The 24670-nt window shown below is 36.3% G+C and overlaps 1 protein-coding gene and 2 long non-coding RNA genes across 4 annotated transcripts in view; 2 read left to right on the top strand and 1 right to left on the bottom strand.

Moving 5' to 3' along the window:
- Positions 1-332: 332 nt before the first annotated feature.
- Positions 333-24670, bottom strand: part of LOC131192569 (serine/threonine-protein phosphatase 2A catalytic subunit alpha isoform) — a 78853-nt gene continuing 54515 nt past the window's right edge. Inside the window, exons 1-7 of one of the 2 annotated variants that reach the window (XM_058171816.1) lie at positions 19921-20178; positions 6989-7198; positions 5852-6025; positions 5570-5659; positions 2912-3073; positions 2604-2722; positions 333-1957 (exon numbers count right to left, since the gene is read on the bottom strand). In XM_058171816.1, coding sequence (XP_058027799.1) covers positions 1885-1957; positions 2604-2722; positions 2912-3073; positions 5570-5659; positions 5852-6025; positions 6989-7198; positions 19921-20022 — 930 coding nt within the window. In that variant the 5' untranslated portion in view covers positions 20023-20178 and the 3' untranslated portion in view covers positions 333-1884. Of the gene's footprint in view, positions 1958-2603; positions 2723-2911; positions 3074-5569; positions 5660-5851; positions 6026-6988; positions 7199-19920; positions 20179-24670 lie in introns of those variants that run through there. The other variant, XM_058171817.1, reaches the window with a different exon arrangement.
- Positions 8730-16629, top strand: LOC131192574 (uncharacterized). The gene is made up of 3 exons (XR_009153752.1): positions 8730-9157; positions 10099-10274; positions 13674-16629. It is a non-coding gene; the product is annotated as an uncharacterized LOC131192574 (long non-coding RNA).
- Positions 20467-24670, top strand: part of LOC131192575 (uncharacterized) — a 34363-nt gene continuing 30159 nt past the window's right edge. The window contains exons 1-2 of the long non-coding RNA XR_009153753.1: positions 20467-20582; positions 23623-23734. This is a non-coding gene — a long non-coding RNA (uncharacterized LOC131192575). The remainder of the gene's footprint in view (positions 20583-23622; positions 23735-24670) is intronic.

Here is a 24670-nt window from a genome sequence, read left to right as displayed (position 1 = left end):
ACAGTGCCAATAGTATTTCTTTATAATACTTGTTCCTTTTTGGTTTTTTGTAACAGTATCTTAGAAAAATCTCAATTTTTGAAGGTTTTTCAGGAAACTGAAAATCTCTCTTTCTCTATATATATAGACTTATATAGAGAGTTAAAAATACCTTGGCTGGGAATTACAGAAGTAATTTTCCCTGCTTCTGAGCAGCAACCCTTGATGCAAAAGGCCAACTACTTGAAATTGAAGGTATCGGCCCACTTGATTCCATGAAAAAGTTTCAAGAATCACAAAGTATGCACAACACTTTAACATGCCCTGTGCACAGAAGGACTTTTCTCCCAACGTCATTATTCTGTTACTACTTTATTGAATGGTAAGTAAAAACACTAGTTACAAAGTAAGAGGAAATCACTGTTAATACATGTTTTGATTTTCACATTTGAAACAATCAAGTTACAAGTGGCTTGTTGGTATATCCCCATTCTTACACTATTTTCATCATCATTCAACAAATGTGATACCAACAATTACAAGTAAGAATTTAACTTCCATTATAATAGGCTCATTTTTCCTAGCTATTTAAATATCCCAAGTTCTGTGATCAGAATATATTCAGCAAGTATTTGGAGTATTTAGTCTAATTTATTCACTGCCTTCTGCTCAAACCAAAGGAAAGTAAGCTGGGCATAAGAGAATAATGTGTATGAGAGACTGCTACTACTAAGAATGGGTACAGAAATTGATTTATGATCTCTCCCCAGTTCCTTCCCATTCTTCATTCAGTAGCACAGAAGCAGTAGCCTCATATTCTTTTGTTTACAAGTATAGCAAAAAAGTAGATTTCATCAGGAACATTGAGGATATATAATTTTTAAGATCATGATTAGGTGAAATTTGACTTCACAATCAAGACTTTTTCACTTTAAATATACGGTAGAATTAAATGCCAGAATATCTGTTTCAGAGAATAGCTAAGTATTCTCCCTAAGTATTTGAAAAATGCTAACAAAATTATGGCAGTAAATTGTTTGCCTAATATATCACAGATTACAAAATCTGATCCTTAGATTTCAATTTTTATGTATTGTAATATGTTTCCTGAAAACAGCTTGTTTGTGACTCGGTCTTGTTTGGGTCCTTCAAAGGTTCAAAGAAACATAAAAGCTACTTTTTTATTAAATACAACATGATATGTGCTTGCAATACATTTTAAAGTCAACCATCTTCCAAACTTAGTTCACAAGTTTATTATGAAAAATGCTGCAACACTCTCCTGCAGCAACATCTTACAGAAATAAATTGTTCTTTCAAAGTAATTCACTACGATGAACACATACATGGGACACTTTGTAGAGAAAATGTGTGAGAGAAAAATGGGAGTGGAAACAGAGTTCAGATGAAACAATAATACAATTAAATTAAATTGTTTCTCTAAAAAACAAAATAAGAACACAAATAAGAAAAGTCGGTCTCGGTGCTTATTTAAAATGTTCATTAAGCTTCAATGATAGTTTGCTATTCTTATCTACAATCATGCTGGAAAGCTAAAGCTAAATGGAAAGTTACTTGTAATTCACGAAGTGTTAAATGTCTACGTATTAATATTTGCAGTCTCTCAGAGAAAGCAAAAGTAACTACAAGTAGAACTATGCCAGAAACTGATTTCTTGACCAACAATGTTGCTTCAAGCATGCAATGAACTGGTTCATTCTAAAGTGGTCACAGTCGCTGACAGACAAGAGGCTTTGAATTTCAATATGGCACATCTTTTGGTCCATGTGAAAACAGGTTTCAATGTTAAATGTTTTCTGACACTTTGGAGTTACTGTTGCTCTTCCCATGTTCCTTTAGGTCAACACATGGTTCATGGTAATACTGTACAAGTGGAAAATCTCATTACAGAAAGTAATCTGGGGTGCGACGAGTAACATGTGGTTCGCCTCTGCGTGGTGCCGGATCAAACTGCAAACTGGAAGAGACAATTCAAATTTGTAGGTCTATAAAATAGGTTTTTAAAATAACCTATAATAAACTTAATACTGTTTGAAATTTCAAATAACACTTCAGAAAAATTTCTTCAGAAGGACAGAGAAGCTTCCCTATAATGCTTCAAAGTGTGGCAAAGTAAATGGCAGGAGCCACTTTGGGAGAAAAAGAATTTCCAAAGGAAGCTCTATTCAGACACAGAATTAATGTCTTGTCATTCACTGACTTTATACAAAAAGAAATTCAACCTATTTGTGTGAATATTAAAAGTAAAAAGATTCCTTAACATACATAGTATTAATATAACAGAAGCAAGTATTTCTTAACATAGGGCTTAAACTTCAAAGAACTCATCCAGAAAAATAATTTTATGAAGGATTGCTGAATCCTTCTTAAGAATCAATGAATACACCCCGAAATAGCCAAACAAAAATGTTTTTAAATTTTAAAGCTATGCAAATGGATATTCCACAAATAATCTCTTCTGAAATACTTAGAAAGACCAAATCAAGCAACAGTGCATATTTATTTCAAGCACACATGACTTTTTGTGTGTGGGACACTTTTAACTAGGAGATATAAATAATGCACTTTGAACATTCTCATAGAAATATTTTTAAAATACTTACAATGAGTATTTTAAAGTATCATCAAGCTCCATAATTGCAGCTTGGTTACCACAACGGTAACAATAATTTGGAGCACTAAAAATTGTTACTACATTCCGATCATGACACCAATTGTATCCCTGAAAAAAGAAAATACGTAATTTTAATAAGAGCCTCTGCAGATAAAATAATATTAGGCATATAAACTGTAGTTATAATAATAAAATATATTACATATATACGTATACTGTATTAAAATATATCAAGGTATGTTCTGTGTTTGTGTTAAATATCTTAAAACAGTTTAGAGCAGGTCAAAACAAGCTTACCTCCATTACCAGCTGATGAGCTCTTGAAACCAACGTAAGACCATTAGCATGGTTGAAAGTTTCTGAAATATCTTGTCCAAAAGTATAGCCAGCTCCTCGAGGAGAAATACCCCAGCCACCCCGATCATCAGGATCTGACCACAGCAAATCACACATTGGACCCTAAGAAATATTTCAGCATTATGATTTAGCCTTTAAAAATGGAAGATGCCTAATACAACATAGAAACTTCAAAAGGAAGCTTCCAAAATGACAATTGGAATGTCTAAATATGTTGGAAACAGTACACTTTTATCCAGTGCTAATGGTAACAATTAGCAGTGACGCTAGAAATCCAGAATTTCTGTATTGCTAAGTTTCCTACACCTGGGCATTCTTAAGAATTCAATTACAGCTACTTTTCAGCTACAGCCGAATTCAACTAAAGCTAATTCTTGTGAACAACAATACTGTAAGACATTGTGGCAATAAACATACTTCTGAGGGGGGGAACCCCAGCATCTCCTTGCCAACACTAGCCATCTACAGAAAGAAGTTTCTTTCAGAATAGTGAAAATATAATGCAGAACAGTGAAAATTAGATAAACACTAAGTTTCAGTTGGGATTGCCAACACTAGCAGTCACTTTACAGAACTGGTTTACTTCCTCACTCAAGGCAGTAAAACCTGAGTCAAGTTCATTCTTCTTTAACATAATATACAAATCAAAGCTGGAAGATTTCTCAAAAATATGAGAAATTATTCATATTCAGAATCTATTTTATTTCACTTGTATAGACAGTTATCTATAGCAATAAGACACTCAAAAATAATTTTCCATCTTGTGGCTGCTTGGAAAAGCCCCTCAACCAACAGTGGAGAACATGCGGCTTGTAAGAGAAATTGACTGCTAAAATAATTTACCACTCTATTCTGTTGATACCACTTTTCAATAATAAGAGCACTAGACACAAATCTCTAAATACTGACGATCACAAGATTTATGTCAGGTATATGAACGTTAATAGTACCCAGAGAATTTTGCAACACATTGGTAATCTATAATAGAACTAATCAATTCTGATGAATTTAAAATTACCAGGGTATTAATTTTTAACTCTACCCAATTCTGAATCCATCATTATGAAGATTAGAAGAAAGATTATGCTACTAGACTGGGGAAATTATTGTCTTTCGAATATTGCTGAACTACAATTCAGGATATCCCTTAACTTATTCGTTACTTAATATTCAGCAACAAGGAGAGTGCAACAAATTCTCCACTTGTGCACTACACTGATTCTCTTTCATGTCAGGAATTTTTGTACAGTACTTAAGTCTTTCATCCTAGATTGAAATTCTGTGTCTGTTAGTAGGGTTCTATAAACTCCATAATCACTTAATACATTAAAATCAGATGAACCAGTAAGCAGCAATTTTTGTAAGTAATTCTAGAAGGAACCCAAATCATCTCAACAATAAAAGCATTAAAATAAATCGCATGAAATGCAACATTTATTGCCAACTCTAGAATCATCAATAATTTGAAGACTCCAGACTTCTGGAGAATAATAGCAGACTGAAGATGGTTTTGCAAAAAGTGAATTCCATGGGAATTTTTTTTTTTTTTGGAATAAACAGCAAAAGGGGTGATTAAAACTTTTATTACAAAGTTACAAATACACTCCAGGTAAATTTGAAATAATATTTGAGAATCAATTATAAACAACCTTTCTGTCGAAAAATACTTTTGTTTAGAATTCTTTTTTAAAAAATACTTTTAAAAATGGACACTAGAGGGAACTAAAGATTATGAAGAAGAATACTCAGTTAACTCACAATTATAGAATTAAGAAAAATGTCTTAACATTAGATATATCTAAGGATGTGGGCCTAGAAACTAACTGTAAGATTGTCTGCCTCTTTAGTCGGACTGTGTTTAAAATATACTATGGAAGAGTAACAAGTTTTACCTGACAAGAATGAAACTGGTTTGAAGATGGATTTAAAAATAACAGGCTCAAAAATAACAGAAATAGATGTTACTCTGGACACACAAAAGAAACCAACTGATAATTAAAAAGAATATACAAATAAATGAAGAGAGTGAAATGGATAAATGTTCAATAATGGGCCTACAAAAGAAGCTTGTTAATGTTTTGAAGAATTTTGTGAGAAGGGACAAAGAAAAAATGAAAACAAAAATCTAGGACATTTTCTAAATGAATTAAAGACCAATATTGTTAAAAATAAATGGAAAGAATGTGCTGCTTTATTTGATCAAGGTTAAAATAGATATGTAACCTCAGGTAACCCTTAACAAACTTTTGCTGATACTAGAATTAAACTGATACGGCTTTATTGTTTACAAATAGAAGATTAGATATTAGAGGAGATTATTTGTTGTATTTTAAGAGAAAGTAGTAAATTACTAAAATTGTTTTTACTTGCGAAGAGGGTGGGGAAGTCCCTTCTTTATATTTCCTTTCCCTATTGCATTCTTTTTCTTTTCTATTTTCTTTTCAATTTTTTCTCTTTTCTGCATCTTATTTTTTTCTTTATATTATTTTTTTCTTTTGTATTTGTTATTATTGTAATTGTTAATAAAAATTACAAAAGAAAAAATAATTTAAACAGTACCATTAGACATTAATCACAATTCAAATTGCATTAAGTTACCTCATGTGGAACTTCTTGAAGACGATCAAGTGCTCTAATATGATCCAGTGTATCTATAGATGGAGAGAGTCCACCATGTAGACAGAAAATCTGTGAAAATATTGAAGCTAGTATTAGAGTAACTTTTTTTTTTTAATTTTCAAAAACTAGTTAGATGAACATATTTACTGAAAGTTATAGATGGTTTTAAAAGGAAAACATAAGATTAAAATACATTGGAACATTCACCCTATTTTGTATTTTTGTTGCTATTAACAAGAAATATTCATATTTTCAACATACCTGTCCATCCACCAAAGCAGTAAGAGGAAGATAGTCAAAAAGATCTGTGAAGTATTTCCAGACATTTGCATTTCCGTATTTCCTTAAACACTCATCATAGAAACCATATACTTGGGTGATTTGCCTGCTTTCGTGGTTCCCTCGAAGGATTGTGATGCGTTCACGGTAACGGACCTATAAGACAAGGTAGTTAGTATGATCAGAGCAATTAAAAGCTTTTCATTTTATGTTCCCTACCTTGATTTGTCCCCATCTCTATTAACATGTATCTTTCCCTATCATAATCAGTATTTACAGGTATGTGGAGAAAACATAATTTTTTAAAACATCCCTTGAAGCCAAATTTTAAAAATCTGTATTACTCCTACCTCATTTTGTTTAGCTTGATAGTACTGATATATAAGAGGGAAGGGGAGTCTCTAAATTTAAATTCAAAGAGTACAATCTTATCAGTCCTTGATCTCTTTTGCATCTATTAAAATGGAGATACAGACTTAAGAAACATGGAAGTTCCAACTACAAGTAGTCCTCAACTTATGACCACAACTGAGCCCAAAATTTCTATTGCTAAACGAGTTAAGTGAATTTTGCCCCATTTTATGATCTTTCATGCCACAGTTGTTAAGTGAATCACTGCAGTTGTTAAGTTACTAACACAGTTGTTAAAAGAATCTGGCTTCTCTTTTGGCTTTGCTTATTAGAAGGCCACAAAACAGGATCACAAGACCCCAGGACACTGCAACCATCATAAATACGAGTCAGTTGCCAAGCATCTGAATTTTGATCACATGACCATGGGAATACTGCAACAGTTGAGTGAAAAACGGTAGTATTTTTTTCAATGCTGTTGTAACTTTGAATGGTCACTAAATGAACTGTTGTAAGCCAAGAAATGCCTACATACTAATTAAGATATATCTTAATTTGTATGTAGGCATTTCTTTGACTTTCTCCATTGCATAATTTTCTCCGTTACAATTTTTACTTCGTGCAGAATTTTCAACAGCATTAAATCCTTACAGTAATTCAGAATATAAACACCATATAATAAAGTTCAAAATATTTGGAAGTAAACCCAATGTTTTCTGTATGCCTGCTATTTCTAATGCCAACATGTTTTAAATGTATTTTTATTACCTTAAGCGCTACCAGAAGTGTTACTGTTTCAACAGAATAGTATCCCCTATCAACGTAGTCCCCCATAAACAAGTAATTTGTGTCTGGTGATTTGCCTCCAATTCTGAAAAGTTCCATGAGATCGTGAAATTGTCCATGGACATCTCCACAAACCGTTACTGGACATCTTACTTCTTGAACATTGGATTCTTTTGTTAAGATTTCTTTAGCCTGCAACAGAACAAAAAAGTCACCTTAACTTTAGGTAATTTCTGCTTCTGAACAATATTTATCATACATATAAATACAATTCATTTGGACTCAGAGCAACATAAAATAGAAAAATCAAAACTAAAAAACAGCATAATAGAAACATAATCCTTAAAACTGTCAAATATTATAACGAGAGACAACAGCAAGAATAGAATAGAATAGAATAGAATAGAATAGAATAGAATAGAATAGAATAGAATAGAATAGAATAGAATAGAATTTTTTATTGGCCAAGTGTGATTGGACACACAAGGAATTTGTCTTGGTACATATGCTCTCAGTGTACATAAAAGAAAAGATACGTTTATCAAGGTACAACATTTACAACACAAATGATGGTCAATATATCAATATAAATCATAAGGATTGCCAGCAACAAAGTTACAGTCATACATTAATGTATTAATGGTAGATTTTCAATGTTTCTTTGGACAGTTGAAATCAAAGTTCAGATGAAATGGATCCATCTGGATTTCTGGCAGAAGCGTGCTCTAGAAGTGGGTATTACTGAGAACATTGGACTGGAGAGAGTACCAGATACTTTGTGGACAAACAGAAGCCCAGTCTTGCTGGGATTCAATTTTATCCTACTTTTTCCCTATCCAAATTCTACAACTTCCAGCAATAGGTCAAACCTTACACTGTACTTGAAATGGACATATATATATCTGAGTAACATCATCGTACTAATGTTACCTCACCATGGACCAATATACGATTTCTAAGATGTCACACCCAAGTTCTTGACTTTCAGATCATTAACCTGACAGATTAATATTTCAGTCACATATTTCTGAAGTTGGCAAAATGAAGCTAGACAGTCTAGAAAAAAACTTAAATCCAATTCTCAAGTGTAAAATAATAATGTGCAAGGTAATTGTCTGCTAAAATGCATTAGGAAACTGTTCAAGATGGAACAGATCCATATTCTACTGCACCCAATTACTTTGCGAAAGCTTAAAGTAGCAATCGTAGCAACAATTTAGTATTTTTTTTTGTAAAAGTATACTAAATTTTTACAATATTAAAATTTAATAGTAAAAGTAGAGCAAATTTTAACCCTGAATTGCCAAAAAAAGTCTCAATTCTAAATTGAAAGATTCAGTTCCCCTAATGATTACCAGTTAATTATACATCTGTAAGAAATAGGGTCCTAGCCATACAGAAAAAAATATATTATAAATGTTAATGTGCACACCAACTGCAAGACTTGTTCAAATCTCATTTGTCTGATTAACACTCAATTTTTTTCAGCCGATCTCCTCCCCCCACCAATATATGAAAACATTAACAGTTGAAACTTTTGTTGCTAGACAAAACTAGAGAAATAGCTGTTTATTAGAAAATGGAAGCCAATGCAATTAGAGTAAATGCTTTTCCCAGATACATGTACTTTGACAGAATTAAATGACACTTTTATTCTTTCTGATGGAATAAAGCCATGATGGTGAACCTTTTCAGCACCAAGTGTCGAAAAGTTAGCACTTTGTCTGTACACAAATCATATGCACGCTTGTCTGGGCCAAGACAGGAATAGGAGTTGCACAGGAGTGTGCGCGCTGGAGAATGTACTTGCGTTTTTTTCTTCTTTTTACTGCAGTTTCTTTTTCTTTAGTGCTGACAAGTCTTCAGATTACTGGCACACATGCGCTCGTGCGGATCAGCTGGTGAGCGCGTGCAGTAAAATGTACTTCTGGTTTCCAAGTCTTCAGGTTACTGCCACGCATGCGGATGCGCTGATCAGCTGGCCAGCACACATGTTCACACTGGAAAATGGAAGACCAGCTCTGACACAAGCACAAAGGCCAGCTGAAACCTGGAAGAGGAACGGGTGCCGCCACACATGCCAAGTGACATGGTTCTGCGTGCCACTATGGGCGCACGTGCCATAGATTCGCATCATGGGAATAATGCCTGGTAAATTTTAGATGAGCTTGTTCAAGTTTTTTATGCAAACGGTGGGTCAAAAAGGATGCGCTTTTCTCATTATGTTATTATGGGCATCCATGACAAATCTCTATAAGAGGCCGGGGTGAAATCCAGCAGGTTTCTTAAGAACCGGTAGCAGAAATTTTGAGCAGTTCGGAGAACCGGTAGTGGAAATTTTGAGTAATTCGGAGAACCGGCAAATACCACCTCTGGCTGGCCCCAGAGTGGAGTGGGAATGCAGATTTTGCAGTATCCTTCCCCTGGAGTGGGGTGGGAATGGAGATTTTGCAGTATATTTCTCCTGCCATGCCCACCAAGCCACACCACGCCCACCAAGCCACGCCCACAGAACTGATAGTAAAAAAAAATTGGAGTTCACCACTGATGAGAGAGGGATATAATACCCTATATACATCTACCCCTCAGAAGGAGAACTATGAAACTAAATATGGGGATCCTTCAGCATATTTCAACATCCTTTCCCCAAAGCAACGTAGCTTCAGAAAGATCTAATGACTGCACTTTTACCTGACTTTGATAGCATATTCAATTTGATAAATTACATATAAGCATTTCAAATGGTGTCATATTTCAGAAGAGCTAGAAATTATTATCTACAAGGAAAAGACTACCTACAGTGCACGTATATAAAAGTTCTACTACCAAACAGTGAAACATCTTCTCTAAATAAATAATTCAGAAATATTTCAGTTTGAAACTTACCAATTAAAAATCTGATTGTTCCATAGTTTATATCACAGAAAAGATATACATATTTGTTCAGATTGTTTCAAACTATTCAGAAAGAGAACCCAAGGAGGAGGAAATCAGGCAAACTAAAAATAATCAGACATTGCCTATTTTACAGTACTGGAAAGTTCTGGGGCCAATCTTCCCAATCTGCATAACATTCTATGTTTTTCCTACAGAATATTGCTATTCAACATTATCCTATACGAAGCAGACTTTGAATTCAATGTTGTAACTGAATATTACAGTGCTGAGAATAAGAAGAGTACCGTGAACCTTCTTTCCTCCTTTAAACACAGCCAATTCTGAAGAATATTATTATCTGGGATAGCTTGTACTTTAATTGGCTCTAAAGGTAGGCAATCCAAAAGTATTTCTTTTGTACTGAGTCTTACATTTAACAGCATCCAGAAAGCTTTGAGAATGAAGTCTGTTTTAGAATAAGAAATATATACCATATGCATCTAAGACCAGATATCGCTAAAAGCAATCTATTTTTAAAATTTAAAATCTGCTATTCTTTCATAGGCATTATGACTTAATTCAGAGCCATTTACCTTTCAAATAACTTTTTGCCAATACATTAAAAAATGAAACCATTGTTAAATACAAAGGTGTTAACCAATGTTAGTGGTTAACCAAAAATCAGCATTACAGATTAAAGTAAAATAAATTATTAAAAATTGAGGCGTGCAAATGAAGTTAATAACACAACAATTACTATCAGTTTTTAAGCTTGAACAACAAGCTCTTTGGATTTAACCATCCCTATCAATAATAGTTTTGTTTAAAATGTAGAACAAGTGCAGAAATGTTTCAGCTTCCTCTTAAGTGTTGCTTAGTTTTTCTCTGTTCTAGCATGCAGTACATGTCTGGATTCAAATAAAGTCTTTTTAGGACACAAAAACTGAGGGAGGCAGTGGGCACATTTAAAATTCTGCAGAATGCAATGACATTTTCACAATAAGACTATCATGGTCAGATCACATAAATGGATTACCTGAATACAAACTGATACTATTCTCTGGCACTTTTTAGACAAAGAATAACCTATGATAGCATTAATAATGACTCTAAAATCTATGGAAGCTATTGTAATACAAAGAAAATCTGCAGCATCCATACCAATAAATATTATCTATTTAATTATAATTACTAAGTCACAATTTCTTATTAGCTTTATTTGAAGATACTATTTCCACTCATGTAACAGAACCATGAGAAGATTAAAATGGAATAAGTAATAAAATAATGAAGATCCAATAAATAAAAGATTCTTAAGAAACAGCAATAAATACTGCATTGCCAAAATAAAACAGCACTTTGGAAGTTTTTAATTAAGAGACCATGAATGGCAAAGCTGTCCATTCAAATCTGTATGTCCCTACAAATATCACTCTGAAATTAAATTACAGCATTGGTTTTAAATATGATTGGGTGTCTAAAAATCAAGTGAATGATTTTTTGTTTAATATTTCTAAGTATTATATTGCCAACACCAGGTGTCTTACGGTAATACTAGCAGGAATTGATTTTTTTAACAGCTCATCAATGGTCTACTATACAGTTTGATTATACTCAGTGCTCCACCATGATAGGAAGGTAGCAAATCCTGTACCTCGATTAAATTATCTCACTATAAATACTATTGGTTTTCTAAAACTTTAAAAATGGCATACATAACAAGAAAGCAAGTTCAGAAAAACCAGACTGGATAAAAATTCATATTTGCAGCAGTCTAGAGTAAAGACACTTGATTCCCCAAATGTTTTTAATCTACAGGTAGTCTTCACTTGGCAATGACTGGCAATTCCATTACAAAACAAGACAGTCATTATTAAACCAATTGTCAAGTGACTGCTCTGCTTAGTGATGGCATTTTTGACAATCCCAGTTGTTGATGAATGAATCCTACATGAACAATGGGCCCTATCCAATAAAATGGATTTTAATGTGGAGAAAAGTGTTACATTTAGGCAGGAAAAACCAAAGGTATAAGTACAGATTAGGCGAGATCTTGCTCAAAAACAGTAACTGAGAGGAACCTTGGAGTCCTAGTGGATGATCACTTGGATATGAGTGATATCCAAGCAGCCCAAAAAGTTAATACAAACCTGGGTTGTATAAATAGAGGCATAGAATTAAAATCACATGAAGTATTTAGTACCACCTTATAAAATCTTAGTAAGATCACACCTGGAATACTGCAACCAATTTTGGTCACCATATTACAAAAAAAGATGTTGAGACTTTGAAAAAAAGTTCATAGAAGAGCAACTAAGATGATCAAAGGCCTGGAGACTAAAATATATGAGGAACGGTTGCAGGATTTGTGTTTGGCTAGTGTAGAGAAAAGAACTAGAGGTGACATGATACCAGTATTCCAATATTTGAGGGGCTACCACTAAGAAGAGGGGGGTCAAATTATTCTACAAGGCACCAGAGGGCAGGATAAGAAACAATGGTTGGAAACTAATCAAGGAGAGAAGAAACTTGGCATTAAGGAGAAACTTGCTAACAGAACAATTAACCAGTGGAAAAGCTTGCCTTCAGATATTGTGAGCACTTCATCACTGGAGATTTTTAAAAAGAGACTGGACAGTCACTTGTCTGAAATGATATAGGGTCACCTGCTTGAGCAGGGGGCTGGACTAGAAGACTTCCAAGGTCCCTATTCTATTCTTGGCAGAAGGTAACAATTGCTTCTACTTCAACTCCTTTCACCCACCTATTTCCCCCCCATTTTATTGTTGCCTATGCACTGTCACAGGCAGCCCCTACCTATCACTGAGCCCACCACACTGCATACTGTTACTGTGCCATCTGGGGTGTAATTTTAGCGTAGTGCAGGTTGAGTCTGATTTCTTGGGCCATCCAGGTCCTCCTTTCATGATAGAAGGAACAAGGAGCAGTTTGAAAGGTCAATAAGTGAAAAAAGGCCCCAGCTGCACAAAAGGGTCTTTTTCCACATGCTGACCTTCTTTCCCAACCCATACAAGTCCTTCTTTTGTAAACCCCTGGCCAGCTTGCAAGGGAAGGCCAAGCTGCACCTCTGTGAAATAAGGCCCAGTCTAGTTCAATAGTGGCACACAGAATGATAGGCAGGGCCAGGCAATGGGAGCAGCTGGAGGCAGTGGATAGGCGAGTAGCTGAAAGCCAGTTGTAAATGTGGTTGGTCCCGAATGTTCTTCGTCATATTGCAAGGACAATACAACAGCCAGAATTTCAAGAACCCATCATAAATCCTTCATTCTGAATCATCATAACTTCAAATGGTTACACAAATCTTTGTTTTCAATGTTTTGTGACAGTTTCCTAGCCAGTCTTGCAATCCCTCACTTCCTCCCCTACCTACCAACACTTAGGTGGCGGAAGGAAAGGGAAGCACATTTTCCAATCTGTGCCACCTGCCCATTCCCTGACCTGTGCTGCCCGCCCACCTTCCCCAAACTACGTAGCACCATGAACCTTCCCTGACCTGCGTGGCCCCTCGCACCCTTTTCTACCCACTGCCTTTCCATGCTGACTCACACAGCACTTTTCACACAACCCTCAGCTATCCTTCCTGACCCACACTATGTGCCCTTCCCAATCCATGTGGCATCTCTGGCGCACACTTACAGACCCTTCCCAACCCCTGCAGCACCTCTCACATACCCAGATGTGATATTTTTATGTTAGTTTGCCTCTTAAAAGCATTAAGATCTTGTGTAGTTTATTACGAATAGAATGAACACATTCAATTTTATTACAGTATTCTTCAAGCATCCACCTGAACTGATTAAGATTTTAAGCCAGAAGATAAAAACATTTGCCACCACAACCCCTGCAAATGTCTTCTCAGGAGAATCCACAAACATAAAACTGGATTGTGAGTAGGACTCTTGTATCATTCCTCTCCAGGCATCATGATAAATATAAGCAAGAGATTTGCAGAAGACCTAGATACCAAAATAAAGAATGGGAAGTTCAAGGTTTAAGATTGAACTCAATCTATTACAATGACTTATTATTGTTTACTTTATATCATTTGTTTAATTAACTAAAATTGTAAATTACCAGCTGGATAGCCGTTACATGGAACAGGCATAAGAGTGTTTTCACTAAGATTGGACACAGCTACAATACAATAAAAACTTCATGTGTACATGTTTAAGCACAAGTAAAAGTAAATAAATATTTTCTATCAATAGGAGTACTGTCTTCATTGCATCCTAGGTAACTTTCTAATACAGCTTTCCACATGATCCAAGTCTTGTTTTAGTTCAGCCTATAGACAGATACAATACATGGAGCAGCATTCAAGAAAACTTTGGTGAATTTGCAAAATGCTTAAGATTAACTAACTCATCCACATTTACTGAAGCAAGACACTCCAAGGTTGGAAAACAGAGTATAAGTGCTATTAATTCCTTGATGTGTGATAGGATTCAGTTGTCTCGTGCTAAGGATGTATATAACATATTTGGAAAAGTTACATCTATTCCATAATTGCTCAGCCCTTGTCCTGAGATAATCCTGGGCTACCATTAAAGTGGCAAAATTGATGCCTTGTATTTTAAATACTTTATCTACTTACAAATGATTTTTATTTAGTCTTAATTGTGTTAAGAAATACAAGATTTCCTATTAGTGATTGTTGTATCTTTCTAGATAAGTTTAAATTGTTTACACTGAATAGTGATCATGATCCCACTCCCATCGGGTAGGCTCATTCCATTAAGTTAAAGACAAAGGAAAAAGCACTATGGTTGTATATGGCTTCCAAAATATTTTTTCTAGGTATAACTTTAATTGCAAGTGCAGATATTCTCTAAACCCCCCCATCCCAGTAACAAGCATTCAGATGACTTTTCTGCCCACAGTGTTTCCATAGCTACAACTGGTCTTAATGTTATTACTAGAACCATGAAGGCATCCAAATGTTTTCCTCCTAAAAATATGAATGGCTGCATAGTCCTAGTTACTATTCAAAATGGTAATATGATGAGATCCTATAAAATTCATCTTATTCTTGCTATTTATCATTAGGATTTCTGTTTTAGGCAACACTTCTGTGTAAAACGTAAAAGATTCAAAACATTACTTTGATTCAAAAAATTGAACTTTTAAACTTTAATCTATCAGTCTAAGTGAATGAATAACTTTCAGTAAACCTTAAGCATACATATATCTAAAACACTGAAATATACAAAATTGTAGACTAGAACATCTTGGTTTTCATTTGGAATGCTACACCTAATCCAAGGTAAGACAATGTTTCACAGTGAGGTCGTAATACAGGGCTTTAATTGCTAACTTAAATGCTGATCTGTCAAATAACATTGAAAAATTTCATTACTTCTGATGAGAACCTTAAATACTATATACTCTGATTCACCAGGTTTCTATTAATACCTAATCTAATTCAGAACTAATTAACAATTGCATATTTAGCAAGTAGTGTTACTTATCTTCATATCTAAATTAAAGGCATACCAGTACAGTAGCAACAAGCTATTTTAACTAGAAAAGAGAACCAGCATGGAAGAAATGAATAATTATTTTCTTTATTAGTAACTTATCAAGATAGGAAGAGGCAATATAGTTTATTATATTTGTATTACCTGTGTCAGTGGGACAGTATTTATTAATATGTTAATCCAAGTGAAAAAAATTAAAATCTGTTTAATTTTCTTAGAAAAAATCACTACCTTAACATGTATTCTTTAATCTCTTCACCTCAAATGTCTGACTTTTTAAATCATTCTTCATGCTCAATTCTTTCTATTCCTTTCTGGTGTTTTGAACAAAACCTGCTGCTTATGTTTCTGTCCACAGAATAAAAAATTCTGAAGCAAAGTACATTTTCTCTATCCAAAACATTTTTTAAAAAATCTGACATTCTACCCTTCCTCCATAATTTGTAATAATCTAACTTTATTTCCTAGAAGATGTTATTATATCAGAACACCGCACTACGTGCTGAGCACTAACAAGACTGAAATATCAGATGGCCTTAAGAACACCAAGAATTGCCAAAATAATTTTTAAAATTCTTTTTAAAAAAAAGCTAACTCCAAGCAATGGCCCTGTGCAGAATGAACAGGACAATAGTCTCAGAAATATGAGTATCACTACAAAAAAAAGAAATACACAAAAGAGATGACAGCTAACCTGAACAAAAATCTTGGAAAAACAAGGATTTTCTATAAGTATGCTATAATATTTTATACAAATCTTACCAATATATTATGCATTTCCATTTTATTGGATAAACAATTCAGTTTTATAAAAAATATTTCTTTAGATTTCAGTTCTAAATTTTTCAAAACATAAATTGACAAGAACTCCTAACCTGAGTTTGGTATTATCTAAACAGCCCAAAGAAGTTAATGAATTTTCCAGTAACATTTAAAAGAATTTCAGATAGTCAGTTTGCAAAGCCACGATTTTTACCTGCTATTCTTATCATATAGAATAGAATAGAATAGAATTTTTTATTGGTCAAGTGTGATTGGACACACAAGGAATTTGTCTTGGTGCATATGCTCTCAGTGTACATAAAAGAAATGTTCATCAAGAATCATAAGGTTATATTAGCAAAAGTGTTATAATGAATCTATGACACAATGTTTCACTTATTCATGTATGCATCATTGAACAAGCAGAAAAGCTTCCTGGTCTTATACCATTCACATTTAATGTTACAAATCATGCTCACCTTATTACTACTATATTTATTCCTGTAGTTTAATGCCACAGCTTGGATTAAGATAGTCCTTGTTTAGCAACCACAGTTGGAACCAGCATCTTTGCTGTTAAATGAAGCAGTTCCTAAATGAAACCACGACTATGATTTTCTTTGATTTACAGACCTACAAGGATTATAAATGCAAGGATTGGTTTCATCACTACTGTAACTGCAAATAGTCACTAAACGAGGCAATCACTAAACAAGGACAATCTTACTTTTTCTCTCCAAATTCTTTACTATCAAAGGTAGACTGCCCCAAGTAGGGAAAGGATTCATTTGTCATATTTAATATCTAACTCTTTAACAAAACTAGAAAAATAGTAGTTTCAAATACTAGTTAAACCAGCATCTCATATAAATAAGTGAACTGCAAATTCAATGTATATTAAGCAGTTTTCACAGATGGATGCATGACCCAAAAACAAACAACAAAGAAAGGACTGGTAACATTAAAATAAATCCTCCATTATCTGTTTTACTCATTCCTATTAATAATATGCCAATGTATTGGACAATCTCCATCTTTCACCCCAAAATTTGTATATTTCAAAACTGAATTTCTACCATTTCTAAAGTTATTTAGTATAGATGGTCTCTGGCTTACAATTCTAATGGAGCTTATTTTGTAAACTGTGATGGTCATAAAACCAACAACCCAATCTTATAACTTTTGCATCAACTGTTAAGCAAACAGTTCACTACTGGCAGTTTTGCCAAATACTGGAAGTGAATGGCAATTTTTGGCAAAAACCATAATAAACTGTGGCCACCTGACTGTGAGCATTGACAACTGCTATAAATGCAGGCCAGTTGCTGAGCACCCAACATGTGGTCACATGACAAGAAGTAGCCACCAGGACTTCGGAACTGAGCTATAAATACCCCCCAGGGAAATTGTGGTAACTTCAAATGGTAGCTAAGTAACTGGTTGTAAGTAGAGGACTACCTATATATAAAGTATAACATGTTTAGCATGTAAAGTGAAAGAACTAAAAACATTTAACACTGCAGTAGTTACATACCAGGCTACTTTAGCAAACCTATCAAGAAACTTGAGTAAATACAGACCAAAATGGTTTCCTGATAATGGACGTGGCTTGCAGGTTGCAAACTCAAACAATTAAATTTTGTTACCACAAAGTTATTACAACTAAAACTCTACTGTAGTTTAAGTTCCTTCCATGGATTCCAATGAAACCTATGACTGAGTATCACACAAGTGCTTTTTCAAAAGGCAACTAGACTTTTGAAACAAAGTCTGGGTTGCCTTTTGAAACACAGTTTTGGGACAACCATGACTTGGATGACTGAGAATCTCCATAGACATCTACAACTGAGTAGTACAGTAGTCCTTGACTTACAAAGGTTTGTTTAGTGACCATTTAAAATTACAACAGCACTGAAAAAAGCGACTTATGGCCATTTTTCACACTTATGACCACGGTCACGTGATTTACATTCAGATGCTTGACAACTGGTTCATATTTATGACAGTCGCAGTGTCCTGGGGTCACATGATCCCCTCTTGCGACCTTCTGACAAGCAAAGTCAATGGGGAAATCAGATTAACTAAACAACTGCATTACTAACTTAACAGCTGCAGTGATTCATTTAACAAATGTGACAAGGAAGATTGTAAAATGGGAAATTTGTGAGAAAATTCTCAACAGAAATATTGGACTCAATTGTGGTTGTAAGTCGAGGACTATCTTTAGTTTATATCAAAAAGCACTCTTAACATTTTTAACTGCTTTGTCGCTGAAGGTTAAATATTAAATATTTAAAAATTTAAAAAAAACTTATGGATCTAATGAAAATTAACAAATCACTACATATGTCTCATCAGATATATTTCTAGCCAAAAGTACTTACCCAAAATCATAATCCTAAATTTAAACTTGAACTAAATACAACTGTTATTTATTCAATTTGTATTCCACCTGTTATTTTTGGAAATAATTCAAGTGCACATATCCAACACCCCTTCTTCCTACTATTTTCTCCACAGTAACAACCCTGTGAGGTGGTATGGGCTGAGTGAGTGTGTCATTTATAGCCACAGGAATCAATTTAAAAAAGGAAATACTATGCGTTGAGAAAAACTGTCCTTTAAAAGCTGTCATTTAAGTTAAATGTAATAAAGTTAATGTAATGTTACTGTAATAAATTATTTGAATACCATTTGCTCATGTAATTTAACGAATGGGTATTCAAATGTTTCATGAAAAAAATCAACTGCATTTTAGTAGGAAGGAACTTGTCAACAAACGTTACAATCAATTTAACCGATTTATCATTATGTTACTGCAATACAAGAAAATATTTATATATTCCAGGGTGATTGACTCTTCTTCCATACTACTCCCATTATTCCAACAAAGCTTTTCTGTAGGTTTTCTCGGAAGTAAGGTCCATTAAGTTCAGTGGAATAAAATTACCACCTCTGGACATAAATCACGATCCGAACGATATCCCGACCACATAAATTAATCGCTGCTCCCTCTCGATCCGAGCGAGGTTGGGATTGCCGAGAGCTTGGCGCGGATTTAGAACAATACATTTGGCTCCTCTTTTCTTTCCTTCGGCATCTTTATCAAACCTCTCCCTCCTCCATCACTCGCCCGTGCATCAAAACCCGCCCGCCGAGCACAAGGGACTTCCTAGCAGCATTATTTTCGGAGAAAGGCGCCATTTTAAGAGCTGGTGGGAGAAGGAGGAGAGGGCGATGCGACAGGGGGCGCAGGACCGGCGGGGGAAGCGGTCCGCTGAGCCACACCGGCTACCCCGCGAGCGAAAAAGGGGGAAAAAACACCACGGGGGTGCCCCGCGGGGCTTGCGGAGTGAGCCGCCTAAGGCCGCCCAGAGCCCCGTCTCTTACACTGCACCTGACCCTGGGACACACCCCGCTCTGCCTTCTCTGGGTAGATGGACTCCTCCGCCTTCCACCTTTGCCGCCGCTTCTTCTTTCATCCGGCCCGGAGGGCGCCCCTTGCGGCGGCTCCCGAGTCCGCGCTCGTCCCAGCGCCCTCCTGGCCCGCTTCCTCATCTCAGCGGAGCCTTCCGCGATCAATGCCCACCCGCGATCCCACCTGCATCTTCCTGGATTCCCGGTGCATTTCCACCGAGGTTCCTTTCCCGAATTCTCGGGTGGGCCTCTTCGGTTCCCTTCCCCCCCCCCCGCGGTGTATTTCTCCTTCTCCTCCCCCCCACCCCTCACCCCGACTGGGTCTGGGTCTCTCCCCCCACCCCGGCATTGGCTGCCCACCTTCTCGCACAGGCTCTTGACTTGCCCTTCCGAGAGCTGTTTGCATTCGTTCAGCTGCTCGACCCACTGGTCGAGCTCCTTCGTGAAGACCTTCTCTTCCATCGTCGCTGCTCCCGCCGCTGCCGCTTCCTGCCTGCCTTCTTCGCTCCCTCGCCGGCACCCACCACCCCTGCCCCACCTCCGCCCACCCTTCTCCTCCCTCCCCCTCGCGGAGATTAGGGGAGGCTGCTAAGCGTCGGGAAGGAGTGAGGGGTGGACGGAGGAGGAGGAGGAGAGAGACATGCAGGGCGGAATCTCTCCCTCCAAGGCGACGGGGAGCAGCAGCGGCGGCGGCAGCGGCGGCGGCAGCGGCAGCTTCTCACGCTCGCTGATCCGGTCCGTTCTCCGTGTAATGGCTGCCGCGCCTTGACGTCACCCCCCACACTTCCCACCCTCCTTAGACCAGCTCAGACGGCGCACATGCGTCCTTAACAGCCAAATGGGTGGTTCTGCCCTAAGCGCCCCACAGCACGCCTCTTCGAGCATGCGCGCAAGCCCCAGGCGCGGCGGCGTTTCAATGAGTTCCTCTGTGCGTTCTATACTCGAGAATGGGGTAAGAAGATTCCAGGGAGTGTATGGCGAGGGGGGGCGGGGAGAGGCGTCCTAGTCGCGCGCAGAGAAAGGTAATTTTTCTTTCAAATAAATTGAACAAATAAGTAAATTGAATCGCAGTTGTAGGAATAGAAAGGTAAGACGCATTCTAATTCTTGCGGAAAGTTTGAATCAAGTTTGGAGGGAGATGAATGCTTTGCCAGGTACTATATATTCCTCTTTTGTGTCACTCCCATATCTGAACTCCAGAAATCTGGATGACTCGTCCCCAACGATTTCCCCCCCCCCGTGCCATTCTATAAATAAGGCAGGAGACATTGAAGCTGAAGCGCAAAAAGTCTGCAGTTTAGCAGCGGACGGCGTCAGGTGGAAGAGAAAAAACTTCGCAAACCCATTTCCCCGATGGGTTGTCAACGTAATAAAAATTATACCCAAGACGCACATACAACATTGAAATTGATAGTAGCTGGTGCCCTCGAAAGATCAGATACGATGTGTTAAGTTGATAAAAAACATTGGGTGATTCTTCAATAATTTCAAATACTGTGTCATAACTTAAGATGACCCTTCCTATAAAGCCATCCTCTCTACTGGATTATAGCTCCTATAATATTTTTTTTTAATTTACATTTATATCACGCCCTTCTCGGAAGACTCAGGGCGGCTTACAGTGTATAAGGCAATAATCATCCTGCAACACCCACCTTGTGGCATTCCCAGTCACCATGGGATGAACTCTGAAGCTTTTTAGAGCACAAATGTAACCAAAAGTAATCAATCTTTTACCACTCTTTGTTTTAAATAAACGCATGGGTATGCAGGTGCTCCCCTTTCTCTTATCTAAACTTCCACTCTGTAGCAACGTTTTTGGAGAATTGTGGGGCAGAAATGGGGTGGTGGTAAATAATTTGATAATTATTAAATGTAATATGCTGCCCAACTCCCAGCGACTTGGGGTGGTATACAATTGGTAAAAAAAATTAAAATAACAACACAAAAATCACAAAAACAATACAAGACAAAAGATAAAGATGACAGAGAAAACAAAGTCAGGGGAACAAGGGAAAGGAAAGGAGAGAGAGACAGAGAAAAGAAAGAGAGAGAAAGAGAGAAAGAAAAGGAAGGAAGGAAGGAAGGAAGGAAGGAAGGAAGGAAGAAAGAAAGAAAGAAAGAAAGAAAGAAAGAAAGAAAGAAAGAAGGAAGGAAGGAAGGAAGGAAGGAAGGAAGGAAGGAAGAAAGAAAGAAAGAAAGAAAGAAAGAAAGAAAGAAAGAAAGAAAGAAAGAAAGAAAGAAAGAAAGAAAGAAAGAAAGAAAGAAAGAAAGAAAGGAAAGAAAGGAAAGAAAGAAAGAAAGAAAGAAAGAAATAAATTAGTCCTTTCTAGAGACAGGTTTTTAAGGTCTTTAAGGTCCTTCAAAATATCATTAGGGTGAGAACCATTTGAGAGCAGGTGCTTCTATAGAGAAAGCAAGGTTCCAGGGTTCTGACAGATGGCATTGTTTAATTGATGAAACCCAGAGTGCAATAACTCTTCCATATTAAACTGGCCAGGCAGAACTTGCATTAACTGATTTAAACTAATTGATTTTATCCACTGACATCTTTCTATTAGAATTACTGAAGCTTTTTGCTGGAGATTCAGTTTGGTGTAGTGGTTACTACCAGCTACGGTAGTAACCTGGAGATGGTGAATCCCATTTTGGCATGAAGCCATGGGAACCTGGGGTCACTCTCTCAGCCCAACTCACATTCCAGGATGATTGTGGGGGAAAATAGAAGGTGAAAATATTATGCTGCCTTGTATGAAATAGTGGCAGATATAAATCTAGTAATTTCTAAAAACAAATCAAGTATAAATTTAACCATCTGCATTTGCTCCATATACCTTTGCTGCACATACTTTTAAGAGACTTCACTTAGAGATTTGATTTACATTCCTTATTTATGATTAGAAAAGCAGCATCCAATCAGGACTGTCCTGCAAGGGTGTAGAACCAGTTTTCTCTAACCTCCACCCTAGAGACAATTAAATAGAAACTGATAAAAATAGAGTTGGCATGCCGGTAAAGTATGCCACTTTTTCTCAACTTCCCTGTACAGATTTATTTATTTATTAATGTTCTACTACTATTTTGTTTGAATTGGCATCAGTATACATGCTGTGTAATTTTCAGCTTTGAGCTCAAATTTCTGAGTAGGCATGCATAAGTTTCTGCTGTTAATAGTGGGAGATTATTTATTATAAGCAAGGATGCTTTAAAAGTCTTTTTTTCAAAAAGTCCTGAAATTAATAAAAAAAAGAGCAACTGCTAAATGTTTTATTATAATGGGAAGTCTAACAAATGAAAATGACTAAATTACCAACAGTATTATAATAGATGGAGCTCAATTAATTACTTTAAATACATGGATGAAATATTTAGGATATTGTAGACTTTTCAGCAAATCATAAATTGCATCTCCAAAATGCTACTTGTCAAATCACGAAACAGAGAATCAGGTTAGTTAATTTATTATAATTATAAGAGATAATTTTTGCATAATGCTGAGCAATTAAATGTAAGGAAGATTACTCTAATTTTCCCAGAGATACACATTGGTTATATCTCCTGCGTTGAAAGAAATATCGACTCTTGTTTCCACTTTTACAAAAAAAAGCCCAAATTGTGTATTTTGCAATATAGCAAGATTGGGAAACGTGGTAATAGTATATTGGATGATGATTTCAAGAGGCATAGTACTAATATGTTAATGTGACACAATTCTAAGGAATTATGAAAATAAGGCTGGGGTTTCTCACAACCTATGCACAGCCAGTTATCCAGAAAGAGAGGCACCAGGAAGATGTAAAAATCCCTCATATTTCTAAATGCAAGAGTCCCTTGGCAATTTTGAAACAATCCTACAAAAACAAAATAATTATACTTATTAGGCTTAGTGGAGGAAAGTAGGTGAAAGTGAAATAATATTAATCGCTGTTATATTAATTCCTGTTTTTAAAGTGTGTATGTCTGACAGCATTAGAAGGCTGCATAACAGATACCAGGCTATTGTATGTATTTTAAACACTATAGTACTAGCTATAGCACCTAAACTTATATACTGATTCACAGTGCTTTACAGCCCTCTCTAAGCGGTTTACAGAGTCAGCAAATTGCCCCCAACAGACTGGGTCCTCATTTTACTGACCTCAAAAGGATGGAAGGCTGAGTCAACCTTGAGCCGGTAAGAATCAAACTGCTGGCAGTAAGCAGAATTGGGCCACAATATTGCATTTTAACCATTGCGCCACCATGGCTCTTTATCTTGCTGCTGTCTGAACTTGGTTGTTTACTTGCAGACATTTTATTATCCGACGTCTAGGTAACATCATCAATGTTAGGGAATATGTGTTGTTTATTCCCTGTGTACTTTGCCCTGCCATTGTTGGTGAGGCTATGGTGGTGTGGTTTCTCTTTAGTATTTTCAGTATTATTTGCAAAGAGACTTGAATTTGGAAGAGTAGCTCCAAATCTTCTATAGAGAAAACAACCATGTGTCTTGTGGTTTTTTAAACTGTAAGGTAAAGGTAAAGGTTCTTTTCGCACATATGTGCTAGTTGTTCCTGACTCTAGGGGGTGGTACTCATCTCCGTTTCAAAGCCAAAGAGCCAGCACTGTCGGAAGACGTCTCCGTGGTCATGTGGCCAGCATGATTAAATGCCAAAGGCGCACAGAACGCTGTTATCTTCTCACCAAAGGTGGTCCCTATTTTTCTACTTGCATTTTTTATGTGCTTTCAAACTTCTAGATTGGCAGAAGCTGGGACAAGTCACAGGAGCTCACCCCATTCCGCAGCACTAGGGATTCAAACTGCTGAACTGCTGATCTTTTGATCAACAAGCTCAGCGTCTTAGCTTCTGAGCCATCACATTCCTTTTTAAACTGTAGAGAGCCATAAACATTTCATGGTTTTGTCTTGAAATAAAAACCAAATTAGGATAGAGGTGAGAGGAAAGTTTTTTCTTTAGCAACAGCCTTCACTAATCATGTGAGCTAGGCTGACTTTTGTTACCAATGTTGTGGGCCTTAGAATTAAAAATAGCAGTGATGGGTTCTACAGTATTAGATGCAATTGGAAAAGATGTCCCTTAGGTACTCTTCATATATGTATTTGTACAAG

The sequence above is a fragment of the Ahaetulla prasina genome, chromosome 2 (genome assembly GCF_028640845.1).
Source record: "Ahaetulla prasina isolate Xishuangbanna chromosome 2, ASM2864084v1, whole genome shotgun sequence".
Classification (NCBI taxonomy): domain Eukaryota; kingdom Metazoa; phylum Chordata; class Lepidosauria; order Squamata; family Colubridae; genus Ahaetulla; species Ahaetulla prasina.
Note: the sequence above shows the minus strand (reverse complement) of the source record. Positions and strands in the feature narration are given on the sequence as shown.